General features: G+C 47.6%; 1 protein-coding gene across 5 annotated transcripts in view; it reads right to left on the bottom strand.

Annotated features, from left to right (window-relative positions):
- ARHGAP22 (Rho GTPase activating protein 22) overlaps window positions 1–13,597 on the bottom strand; it is a 172,006-nt gene that overhangs the window by 102,136 nt on the left and 56,273 nt on the right. For all 5 annotated transcript variants that reach the window (XM_060642209.3, XM_060642205.3, XM_060642208.3 and 2 more), the window contains one exon: window positions 13,031–13,230. In XM_060642209.3, the coding sequence (XP_060498192.3) occupies window positions 13,031–13,230 (200 nt within the window). The remainder of the gene's footprint in view (window positions 1–13,030; window positions 13,231–13,597) is intronic.

Here is a 13,597-nt window from a genome sequence, read left to right as displayed (position 1 = left end):
GCTCAAAGCTCTTCAACTACTGCTGTGCTCTGGGGCACATAGTGCCTCTGAGAGTGGCCACTGGATTGTTTAGTTGAGAACAGGTTCGTCTAAGAAACACCGTATGGATTCTTTGTACACTGACCTGTGCCTGGCTGACCTGTGGCGGTGACTGCCACCAAAGGGCCTAGGCCGTGTTTTGCTGAGAAAGGCACAACTCCTCCCCATCCTCTCAAAAGCTGCTCTTCATTCAGCAAATGCTCCCTCTGTCCTCGGGGGACCAGGCAAGGCAGGAGACCTACACGGACGCTCCCAATCCCCTCCATTTTGCTCAGTGGTCTACTAATGTATTAAGGAGGTGGAATGCCCCAAATATAATTAAAAGTAAGTTATTCTGGTCTAAACAATGAATGAAATATATTTTCCATGCTTCCTCAATGTCATTTGATTCATTTTTTCTGCCTAGTAATTGACAAAACTAGCAATTTACCAATCAGTCTTGTAGCTATTACTATAAATTAACTGGGTTCAACAGAAAGCCAAAGGATTGATTAAAAGTGGGAGACATTTAAGTACTATAAAAGCTAACATGCTTGCTGACTTAAATTAGCAGACACTGAGAGAAGCTCATTACATCTCCATGAATGGTCAGGCCACACTCAAGGAAACACAGAAGTCATTTTTAGAAGGCAAAGATCCGTTTTGTAGGCAGTGACATTCTGGGTGCAAAAGAATTCAGGGGCAACCAGACACTCGTCACTTGTGATTTATATATTCTTGAGTGTGTCATCAGACCTCTTAGTATCTTGGTTTTCTTTCCCTACAACAGTGGCAAATATTACCATATAATGATTAACGGTAGATACTCACGAGTTATTACTGGTCTTGTTATTTCAGGGGGGCCCACTTTCAAAACCACTGCTGTATTGTACAAGATAAGCTTTAAAACACATTATTTGTGGATGATTCCTTCAATCTTATATTTTTTTCCTTGACATGCCAAACGCAGGAAAAAACGGTTTTAACTAAATATTGTCTAAAAATTGTTTAAAAATGAGTTGGCTGCTGTTACCGATTTGAATTTACTAAGTATGTTTCTGTTTGATTTAAAGTAACTGACTAGAATTTTCATTTTTATCTGTTTAATAGTGGGGAGTTACATTTCTCAAATAGCTTCAAAAATATAAAGCTTCCTTTAAAAAGAAAGCCTGATATTTGATATTTGATATCTGGTATTCGAACCTAAATAAATGATGGCTTTCTCTTTCTAGAAGACTCCAAAGAGTAATTCTTTACAAAAGAAGCATTTGAAGTTGTCTCCAAGGACATCTTTTTTTAAAGTAGCCTTCACACCCAGCACAAAGCCCAATGTGGAGCCCAATGTGGAGACCAATGCGGCACCCAGCGTGGGGCCTGAACGCACAACCCCGAGATCAACACCTGAGCTGAGATCAAGAGTCGAACGTTTAACCGACCGAGCCACCCAGGCAGCCCCCACCCCCCACCCCAAGGACAGTTTAAACAAGAAAACATTAATTGTTTAATTTTTCTTTGCTGCACTAATGGTAATGTTACTATCAGTCCCCAGTTAGCTCACGGCGACTTCTGACCCCCTGTGGAGGGCACCGGTTCGCTAGCTCTTGAGTTATCCTGAGGCAGCAAGTGGGGCTTTTGCTGTATTCGGTACCTTTCCGTCATGCTCCTGTGTTCCTTCTCCGTGCAGCTAGATTGGCTAGAATTCACTGTGGCAAGATCTATGGTAGCAGCTAGGGAAGTAATTAGTTGCTTGCCCTTTTGTGGACAGAGATTTGCAGGTGGAAAGGAGGAAGGAGGAAGAGAAGCCAGGCTCTCCAAAAGTTCTAGGGAAGTCAGGGGCAAGTTTACGAGCAAGCTTAAACAGGACCAGTTGGAGACACCAGCTGCAAAGGTCCCCTGGCATCAAGGTCTGTATCTATCAGCACTCTTGCCACCAACCGTGCCTCCATGCAGACCTTTGCCAGGTGCAATGGTTGGAGCATTTTTACTGAATAGCTGCCCAAGACTGAAGGTGGTGCCAACGGCAGGAACTCTGGGAAGCTCTCCTGGTCTGGCCAGACCCCCAGAGCTTTTCTGCTTCTTCAGGCTTGTGTTCTATTCATCCAGAAAGGAACTTCTGCAAACTTCCATGGTTTGGCTGACTCTAGTTACTGTGCCTCTATTCCTCTTTGCCTTGAAAGGGCTCCACTGGCGTTTTGGCTTTGAGGGTTGAAAGGGTACTCAGAGATCCTCTCTGGCCAACTTCCCATTCAATGACCAACTCTCTTTGAAGCCAAGTGGCGGTCTGGCCTCGGCTTGCACGGCACCAGGGACTGGAGCTCAGCCCTGACCAGAAGACCACTCCACTGAACAGAGGATTCTTCACATACAGGGGGACTTGGTGGCCTTTGTGTAATTCCACTTGTCCTGGCTACAGCTTCTGGAGGTCCACAGAATAGCGGTAGTCTTGTTCACGTGAGGTACAGTGACCGAATGGGTGCCCTTCCCAGGATCTGTCTTCTCTGGATGATTTATTCAGTCTGTCCCTCATGTGGACAGGAGTTCAGACCCCTCGCGATCCTGGCTGTCCTGCTGCACTGAAAGTGTGGTGCCTCGAGGGGCTATCATGTGACAGTTGTGACCTGGTGTGACCACAGCAGAGCTTAATGGGTTTTCCCATCCCTTGTTCTAATTTCTGTGCATCTCAATAACAACCTGCAGTCCCCAGATCTTCTGGCAACTATATCTCACTGTGAGTCTGTACTGGGCTTTTAAGCTAATTAAAACTCTTACCTCTGCCTCATTCAACCTATTCTTAATCTAGGTTTCTCTATTCTGTGAAATCAAGTGATTGTTTTTGAACCAAAGGGAGGACTTTATATTTTATCTTAACAATTTCCCATGAAACCAGCCTGTCAAAGTCATTTTGAATCTCTATGCTGTTTTCTGCCTTTGCTGTCCCTCCCAGCTCTGCAGATTCACTAAATGCATCTTTGGTTTTGCTCTGGGAAGCCACTGCCATGCTGTGAGGATACCTGAGTGGGCCACAGAATGATGAGGAAACATGTGCAGGAGAGAAACCACATGGCCCAGATAGAAGAGTGAGAGCAAAAGCAGAAACTGCCTAGAGTCTCAAAGGCCGAACCTGGAACTCGCCCAGCACCACTTCTGTCTCATCAGGAACAGAGGAGGGGAAATCGATTCCAATTCCTGTGGGGAGGAGCAGTGTGCACTCCGGGGAAGGCAGGAACGGGCGGTGGCCATCCTCGGACACCAGCCTATCACATACCACCTACAGTCGGTATGAACATTAAAGCAAGTTAATACATGCGAAGCACTTAGAACCATGCCTGGTTCATAATGCATAGAAGTGTTTGCTGTTAGCTAGATTCAAACCCAGGAAGTAAGGCAGAGCCAAGATCAGGGTCATGATGCACACCACTGGACTCGTCTTGCTTCATTGAGCTGGGTGACTTACTAAGCCTTCACTGGCTCCAGTCCCACCCAGGGGAGAAGACCACCTCTAAGGTGTTGCCTACATGTTGAATCTCACTGTCACGGCAGCCCTTGTGGTCGGTGGTGATTCTCACCCCACACAGGGGAATGGTGGCTCAGAGCGGGAAATCCCCTTTTTTGGTTACTAGCTGGTAAGCATGGAAGCCAGACAACAAAAGTCTGTCCTTCTCTATCATGTGGGATTCTGTAAAACGGCTTGCTGGGGTCCAGACAGCGGGTGTCCATGGCAGTCCTGACACCCACTGGCGTGGACTCTTTATTGAAAAAGGCAGAGTGGACCACATGCAAGGCTGCTCTCAGGGAAACCTGTGGGTTTGGACGATCCTCACTTTCTGGATCTGTCACCTGCTTTTCCCATTTAATTTAATTAATTAATTTTTAATGTTTATTTATATTTGAGAGAGAAAGAGCAAGAGGGGGAGGGACAGAGAGAGAAGGAGACACAGAATCTGAAGCAAGCTCCAGGCTCTGCGCTGTCAGCACAGAGCCCGACGTGGGGCTTGAACTCACAAACCTTGAAATCATGACCTGAGCCAAAGTCGGAAGCTTAACCGACTAAGCCACCCAGGCCCCCCTCACGTTTCATTTTAGAAGGCTTCTTAGTGCTTCTTGGAGCTCTTCTATTTTAGATCCCATTTGAAGGATTGTACGTATCTTGTCTCTGAGAGTTTGGGCAGCACTGACACCCCCCCCCCCCATTCCCATTGTCTGGTCCTTAGCACAACCAGGGCCCCAGAACACCGCACCAAAGGTGGGAGCTTCAAAGACCTCCCCACATCTGCAGCTCATAGGTGGCAAAAATGGAATTTGAACCCAGATTCTCTGAGTCCAAATATAGAAAATTATAGCACATAAGCTTCCACTTTATCTTTCTGAGCATCACGTTCTCCATGCGTACAACAGAAATGACTTAGATCTGCCCTTGTAAGCTTGCTCCGAGCCTCAAAGGAAATCATGAATGTTTATTCAACAAGTGTTTACAGAGCTTCTACTCTGTGTCGGGCACTGCTCGGGACACTGAGGACACAGATATGAACAAAACAGACAAAATCCCGACCTTGATGAGCTTACATTCTCATAAGGGAACGCAGTCCAGTTACCTCCTTGCCAGCCATTGGGCATTTTACAAAAACAATCAAGTATTTTCCTACTGAGCATCCAACACAAGGCTGGGTCAGAATTCACTCATTCATTCAATTTGTTTCCTCATCCATCCATCCATTCATTCAATTATTCACGTAAGTGTCAAATATTACCAAGAATCAGGTATGTACTCAGTGCGGTGCTAGGTGGTGGGAAAAGAAAGGGTAAGTAAGATAAACCGTGGCCCCGTCTGAATGAAGTTTACAGTCTAGAACGGGGAACAGACATTAAACTCAGGAAGTGTTATAAAAAAGCAGCAGCAATATCAACAACAGCAGCAGTCGTCGTCGTCATCATCATCATCATCATCATCATCATCCTCTTGGGCTGGTTTGAGCAACAGCTCACAACCTACGAAGGATGCTCAGTCAGCGTGTGCTAAATCAACTCCAGCTGAGCCCGATTCACAAGGTCTAGACGTGAAGCAGCGTCTGACGCATGGGCCGCTCTCTGCCTTGCTGTGAGCACGGGCTGGGCTCTGACCGGCCTGACAGCATCTTGATTGTGGCCCCCAGACAGGGCTGAGATAAGGGGGGGGTGCTGGGTAGAGTGTCACACAGGCAAAGTTGGGAGGTTCTGCAGGCTGACATTAAGCGGCACAGCAAAGAGCTGCTTCCTAGTGGTCCTGCTGCACATCTGTCGGCCTTCAGGCGCCATGGTAGTGTACCCACTAGCCTAGGCCTGATGCCAGCCCCCCACTTCCCTCATCCGAGGAACCCAGGCACCTTCTCCAGGGGCAAGGACCCGAGGAACCGGCTCAGGACAGCACTGTCTTCCCCTTGCACAAGGCAGAGGCTAGGGCTGACTGGCTGCATGCTGGCACATTCCCTGTGACCTTCAAGCTCTAGGGTCAGATGGCCTCTCTCTCCTCCCCAGAGGTTTCCTCTTTCTTTAAGATTTCTGGCTCCTGACTGTCCAGTGTTAATGTTTGCTCCTAGAAGTACATCTGCTTTCCCATCCATCTTGTCTTTCCTCCTCCCAATTCCAAGCTTTTACTCGAAATTAAATCAAACTTTAAATCAATCTCCTCTCCCAAGGCCGAGCTTCCCATTGCTTATCCCCCTGGAAAAAACAAAAGCAAAGCCAGCCCCTTCTCCAGGTGATTGTTTTTTAAATTTTTTTTTTTTAACGTTTATTCATTTTAGAGACAGAGAGAGACAGAGCATAAATGGGGGAAGGTCAGAGAGAGAGGGAGACACAGAATCCGAAACAGGCTCCAGGCTCTGAGCTGTCAGCATAGAGCCCGACACGGGGCTTGAACTCACGGACCGTGAGATCATGACCTGAGCCGAAGTCGGTCGCCCAACTGACTGAGCCACCCAGGCGCCCCTCCAGGTGATTGTTAAATCACCTCCACTAATGCCTGTGGTGCATCAGCCAACCTGGGGCGTAGATTTGAGACTCTGTCACCCCAGGCTGCAGCTGTCACCTGCCACGCTTTCTCCCCTGCGGCTCCCAAGGCCCCCACCCCCTTGCTGCTGCGCAGGGCAGGTTTTCTAGACACACCCGATGTCAGGACAAGAGCCCCATTTGAATGGTCATTCTGCCTCCAGCCTGGCCCCCTCCCATCCCCTGCCTGTCCTGGTGCTGGAAGATTTCCCTCTCAGAGCTCTGAGGGCCAAATCTGAGCCCCCAAACCTTCAGAGCCCGTCAACACTGTTGACAGAATGAGGACACAGGCTCCCAGATGTGGCAACCAAGCCCCTCCACATCCAGCTTCTGGTATCCCGTCCAGTTTGCGTTCCCGCCAATGCGATGAGCCTCGCACTTGGACTTCAGAGACTGTGCTCCTTCTTGAATGTGAGCTGCCAGAAACCCCCACCCCCACCCGAGTTCACTTTAAATGCATTTTCTGAGCACCCCCAATGTGTCAGGTCAGCTCTGCAGAGGCTGGCTGGGCTTGGTGACTGTCCAGAAGCGGGAGCCCTTCGAACCCTCAGCTGATTCCCCTTGTGGTTACCTAAAGAAGAAAGAACTCTCTAGGGCTGTGTCCCTGTCACACTCCTTTTCTGGTTTTAGTTTTTCTTTTCTTGTTTTAATTAAAAACATTGTAAAATATGGATTTCAATGGGTATCATCTCACTGTAAGACACGAAAAGAATACAGATAAATCCCGAGTGTTTTGGTCACCACCTCACTCTCCGTGCCCTTCCCACAGCTTGTATTCCGAGGAGGACTCCCCAGCTAAATTATTTCAGTTTATTTCACCCACTTTTTTAGTTAAGGTTGTATCACAATACAGTCAGATGAATCAAACAGTCCCACAACGCTTGGCATAAGGCAGCAATTCCTTCCTCTTCCACGTTGTCCGAATCTCCGTCACTGTTTCCAGCTCTTTCTGCCGGGGCTTTTCTCTTTCATTTCTTATGTTCATTTCAAAATAGTATGCTTACATTACTATGTCTTGAATTAAAATTCTAGGTATTATCTATGCAATTCCCAGCATGGAAGGTTGAGATTTTGCTTTTTTCATGTCCCTGCCCCTAGATGGGCACCTCCTGCATCTTCCTGCACCTTCCTGCACCTTCCTGCACCTCCACGGCAAGGCTGGTTATGGCAGTCGGCACTCAGGGCTTATGCTCCCCTGCCAGAGATCTAATTTTGAGGAAGCATCTAAGGATTCTTGTCTCTCCTCTTTCTAGAACTCCTCCCATTCAGACACTGGGCTACCTCTCCTTTTTTCCTCTGGATTGTTCCTCTCTTCTTTCTGGAAGATTGTGTCATGTTTTCCCTCCAACTCTTCCCTTGGGGTTTCGTTTCTGATATTTTATTTTTGGATTCTGGGAACTGGTTTGTTCTCTGACTGTCCATTTTACTGGTCTGTCTCTGAGGAAGTCGTGCATAGTTTTATATAAAATTTCCCCCCCCCGCATGGTTTTTGTTCCCTCTAACTCTTTTTTTCCTCCCTCCCTCCCTTCCTTCCACCTTTCTTTTTTCTTTCTCTTTCTTTCTTTCTTTCTTCTTTTCTTTCTCTTCTTTCTTTCTTTCTTTTTTCTTTCTTTCCCTTCCTTCCTTCTTTCCACTTTTCTCTCTCTTCCTTCCTTCCTTCCTTTCTTTCTTTCTTTTCTTCTTTCTCTTTCTTTCTTTCTTTCTTTCCTTTCTCTTTCTTCTCTTTCTTTCTTTCTTCTTTCTTTCTTTCCCTTCCTTCCTTCTTTCCACTTTTCTTTCTCTCTTCCTTCCTGCCTTCCTTCCTTCCTTCCTTCCTTTCTTTTCTTCTTTCTCTTTCTTTCTTTCCTTTCTCTTTTCTTTCTTTCTTTCTTTCTTTCTTTCTTTCTTTCTTTCTTTTCCTTCCTGCCTTCCTTCCTCCCTTCCTTTCCTGTGTATGTGTCTGTCCTTCACATGAGATTATTTCCTTAAATAGGTAGTGACCCAAACCTTTTTATCCCTGCTTAGGACTGGTTCTGTAAATAGTGACCAGAAGCTGTATGAGGGGCCGTGAGGAACTGTCTACATGACAGGCCAACAGAGAGAGATGGGCCAGGGCTGCTTCCCTTGGGGAAGCGCTGCTGTCAGTATATATGTGTGTGTGTGTGTGTGTGTGTGTGTGTGTGTGTGTGTGTGTGTATGTATATGTATATATGTGTGTGTGTGTGTGTGTGTGTGTATATAGACATGTATGTGTGTGTGTGTGTATATATATATATAGACATGTGTATATATATATAGACATGTCTATATATATATATATATATATATATATATATATATACACATACACACACACACACACATATATATTTTTTTTTTTTTTTTTTTTTTTTTTTTCTCGGCCTGTCAGATTCTTCAGTGAAAGTTCTTCATTTCCTTCCTGAGGGCTATTCTTGACTGCTGGGGCCTGGGAGCAACATGTGGGATGGAGACTGGGGGCGGTAGGGGGTGGTGCTAAGTAACTGGAGCCCATCAATCCCCGTCTTGTGCTCCAGCAGGCCAGGGTCTTCAGCCTGGAGGGCCCTGCTCCCAGCCCTCCCAGAGAACCAACTCCACTGTTACAGAGACGGAAGGCAGTCAGGCTTTCTGTGAGGTTGCTCAGGAGATCTGCGACCTAGTTGCTTTCTACGCTGACCTTCCACCAGTTCTCCTGTTTTCAGCTCCTCTTTTGGCCTCATTTCCAGAGATATCTGGCCTTGCCAATTCCTGAATCTTTGGTGGGAAGTGAGGGGGCGCTGCTTTGCAAACCAGACAGATCGTCGTGCTGTCCTAGTGCGGGCTCAGACTTTAGCTCTCCTGGGTCTGCTGAATCAGCCACGTCTCGCCCATCTGTCTTCTAGCATCCGGGATGCTGTGGGGGGCTGTCTCCCCCCTCCCTTCTACCCAGGTGTGTTCACACCTTCAAAAGCGCCAGTCAGGGCTCTACACTGGAGTTGCGGGGTTTTTAAATCTAGTCATCCTTAACTAGAAGTTTGATTTAACTTTTGATTTCCTTATTACTTTAGGAAGTATTATGAGGTGGGTGTTTTATTTCCACATGTATAGAACTTCTCTCTCTCTCTTGCATACACGCCCCCACTCAGTATCATTTTGCTAATTTAAAAGTCTTTCTTTTGTCCTACAGTCAATGAATGTGTCCCTGTAATTTCACTTTTTGAAAAAAAATTGGAGAACAATGAGCATTGGTTTTCTTTGTTTATGTATCCTTCAAAGCTGTGTCATTAAGAGCATAAAAGTTTGCAGGTGCTCTATTTTCTCGGTATGTTATTTATATTATTATGAAATATTTCTCTTTGTTCCCATCACCTTGCATTCTATTATATTTGATTTTGATGTTGCTAAATCTGCTCTCTTTCTGATCGCATTTGCTGGCTTATCTTGTCTCCATCGTTTTGTTTTACAACCTTGTTGGTTTTTGCTCTTTTTTAAAGCCAGTCTTCCACTTTCTGTCATTTAAGAGACCGACGAATCTGACATTTGTGATGATGACACTTTGTTCCTAATCCTTGCCATCCTATTCGCTTATTTTTTGTGTTCTATTTACCTTTCCCTCTTGTCTTTTTTCCTTTCCTCCATTTTCCGCCCATGTGTTGAGCTGATCACATTGAATTTGTTACATTTTCCCCGTCGCGTGTTTTGGAAGTTATACTTGCCATTTCTGTCCTGTTCCTTTTCTATTCAAAACCAAGAGACCCACAAGTGAAGGACTTGGGTGTCAGATCACTAGACTGAGTCCTCGAACGGTGGAAACGGACCAGGCTGCTCAACAAAGAATGTGGTAGGAGGTTTCATGGCTCAAGAAACACTTCCAGCAGAAGCTAAGACCGCTAAGACGCAAAAACCTGGAATCTTCTATTAGTAACCACAAGGTCTGTCTGCTGGAGAAGCCATCAGGGGCATGTGCTGGGAAAAGCGGTAGGGACAGGGGCACACTTCCAGGTTCTGCCCTAAAGCACTTTTGCCTTATCTTCCCGTGTGAGTCCATATGGCCCCTTTCCTCCATCTTGACTTTCCCCATCTCTAGCTCTTATGTTCTCCGCTGATCCTCCCGCTAGTGAGAAGGGGAGAAGGGAAGTGATGGGGCTCTGACAGAGAACAAGAGCATGGGCCGAGAGTTATCCTCATCACGTGTTATGTGCTCTGGGCAGCATCAAGGGTAGCTGGACTTCCCTCCTCTGGACAATTACATCTGCTAGACAGATGACAGGCTGTCTGTCAGGAGGGTGCTTACTGCCTGGGCCCTTCTGTCACTGTAAACAGTGAGCAGGGCACATTTTTCCAGGAACCAGATATTGGGAATTAGTCCATTACATGTAGCTCATGCAATTAAGTGGAAATGTGTGGGCTATTTTGCCAGCAGGCATGCAGGTTTGAGATCATACTGTATAAGCTAAGTGAGTCAAATTTAACCAACAGTCTCCTGGAGACTGGGGACCTGTGTAACAGGGCTACCATCAGGCTTCATGGGGGAAGGAATTATGGGACGAAACAGTGTCCCGTGAGGATTTGAGAGTGTCGGCCAGGGGCCAGAACAGGGGCCCTGGGCATGACACTGGCATCTGTTGGGAGACACTGTCTCCTTTTAGAGATGCAAAGGCTCTCTGGCAGTGAATGCCCTGGTTTAGTTTGGATTGGGCCCCAGGCTCCTCCAGGCTGGTGGCTGAGGACGCGGACACCGCCATGTTATTAGTTGTTTCTACTACAAGCCACTGAAGTCTGGAAAAGATGAAAGGGGAGGGAGGGGAGTGTCCAGTTCAGGAAATCCGGGAGACAGAGCTTCCTCATGGAGCTGGAGCTGATGGGAGATGGGAGGAGGAGTATGTGGGGAAGCCCGTGGCAGGGGTCCATACATGGCCCGGGTCACCTGAGTATGTTCCTTTTGTCCCCTGGGCTTGCCCAGCATCAACATGGAGTTCTCCCAGGAGACAGTGCCATGGGCTAGGCCAGGAGGGGATGACAGGAGGGGCCACAAACAGGGTCCTAAGATGCTAGGAACCCTGGAATTTTTCACAGTCACCAGAGTGACCTGACGGTCACATGTAAGAGTCACTGATGGGTCCGCCAGAAAAGCCATCGTTGAAGGGCCAAGGCTGGTCTTGAACACAAAGAGTAAAGGCCAAAAGGCAAATGGTGGTGGGCAAGCTGGAAGCGTGGTGCCCAGTCTTGGAAGTGGGCTCAGTGGTAGGGCTGGGGAGGTGGGGAGCAAGGCAAGGGCAGGGCTGAAGAAGCATCAGATAGGCCATGTGCTAGAATTTGCCATCAGATATGTGTATGTGCTACGAGCTGATCCTTAGCGCATTTCTGTGGCATAGGGAATAATGTCTCCATTTAGCAGTGAGAAAAACCAAAACCAAAAAAAAGTAAGTGACTTATCCCAAGTCATAAAGCTAGTGTGCTAGATCTAATGCAGATCAAATTCAGATCTGCCTGACCCCAAAGTTTCTGTTTGTTCCACTCAACGTCTCTGGGAGCTGTGTTCCTTCCTTATGAAACCAAGGAGTCTGGACAAGATCAGGGTTTCTTAAGCCGTAGTTCAGAACCTTCTTCATGATTTGTGTCTTCCCTACCACTCCTCGGTGCTGGCATTTATGGAAAAGTTTTTTAGTCTTACTCAGTAGTTATTTTTTTATTCTGGTAAAGTATGCATAACAGGTAACTTAGCATTGTAACCATTTTTATTTCTTTCTTTCTTTTTAAAGAAATTTTAATGTTTATTTCTGAGAGAGGCAGAGTGTGAGTGGGGGGGGAGGGGCAGAGAGAGAGGGAGACACAGAATCCAAAGACACAGAATCCAAAGGGGCAGAGGGAGAGAGAGAGACACAGACACAGCTCTGCGCTGTCAGCACAGAGCCTGATGCGGGGCTCAAAGTCACAAGCTGTGAGACCATGACCTGAGCCAAAGTCAGACACTAAACCGACTGAGCCACCCAGGTACCCCAACATTTTAACCATTTCTAAGTGTACACTTCAGGAGCACTAAGTACATTCACATTGCTGTGAAACACTTTTCAATTTTAACTTAGATGTATTTTAGAGGGGAAAACGTGATGTCACTGTCATGAACGGAACCCAGTACTACTTTCCACAAACAGAAGTTAACCATTAGAATACTACAGTGAAGACAGAACGTATGCACTATTGCCACTGAAGGCTCTGAGATGAGGCCAGCTCCTCCCTGTCCCCGTCCCTGTCCCCATTTTTTAAGGGAGGATCCCAAACCCTGGAGATGGCTAAACATATGCCTGCACCCAACAGATGCTTCCTCCTTGAGAGACTCAGAAGAACTGAAAGAGGGGTGGGAAGGTCATCTCACCGTGATGTCCATGTGATCCCGTGCTGTGCCTGGGTCCCTCCTCCCACCTTGCCCATCACTAAGCACCCTCTCTGCACCCCCTCCCAGACCCCATCTCCACACTGTGGGAACTGCTGACATGTGCACAGACTCCCACACACCTGACCTTGGATCAGGTGGATCGTGCAGTATTGGTGGAGAACAGGAGGAGCCACTGAGAGGCAGAGGCATTGGACATAGGGGTTCCACAGTGAGCCGGATTTCAGTTTAGGGTTAGATTCGTCTTGGGTGCCCACCTGGGAGAGTGGAAGTAACAGGAGCGTTACCAAGAGGCTGAAAGGAATGCAGGGAAGGTTTGTTTTCCTTAAGTTGTACAGAGAGGCTCTCTATCCACATTATACGGAGACCTTTGCCTTGCTGAAGCTGTGGCCGTGCTTCAGTAAAACAAGCTGTGATACCAGGAACATGGGGGCTGGGAATAACAATCACTTTGGAAATCCTGGCTAAGTGTCACCGTGAGTGAGGTCAGTGGCTTAGGGGCTGGAGGAGTGGAGGTCCTGACAGGAGGGTCTCTGCCTTCTCCCCTCTCCTGGGCCTAGTTAGCCCTCCCTCGGACCCTGCCGTGATGCCCCAGGACACAAGACACGTGCTTCTCACCTGGGGCTTGGTCTCATCTTTGTCCTTGTAGTAGAAAAGCTGATCCCCACACAGCACGAACCAGCGCGGCTGCCAGTTCTTCATGATGCTCCTCTGCTTCTTCAGCCAGCCCTCCTTCAGTATGGGGCCCAGCCTGTGGGGGCATGGCGGCCGGCCAGGGCTCCGGCTCTGCTCCCCCATCACCAGGCTTTTGGAGCGGGCTGGAAGACAAGAACACATGCGATGAGTATGAGGGATGCACGCCTGTTGTCAGTCCTTGCCCCATCCTGGCATCCCCACTGCCCTGTGACCAGGGCATAGGAGCCTAGGCCAGCAGGGCATGAGCGTGCTTGGCATATTCCCCCTGGGCACAAAGGGCCATGGACTGCAACACCTCAGCAGCAGCCACCTAAGGTTATCCACTTGGGATAGGTGCACAGCATGCCTGCTTGGTTAGTTTCTGCTATGTCTCTAGGCCCTTAGGGTCTTCATTTCCCCAGGTTTGGTCATCCATCCATGCGTCCATGCATGCATCCACACATCCATTTACTCACTAATGCATGCATGCATGTATGCATCCATCTAGCC

Source organism: Panthera onca, chromosome D2 (assembly GCF_046562875.1).
Source record: "Panthera onca isolate mPanOnc1 chromosome D2, mPanOnc1 haplotype 2, whole genome shotgun sequence".
NCBI lineage: Eukaryota > Metazoa > Chordata > Mammalia > Carnivora > Felidae > Panthera > Panthera onca.
This window is presented reverse-complemented; position numbering and strand designations above follow the sequence as displayed.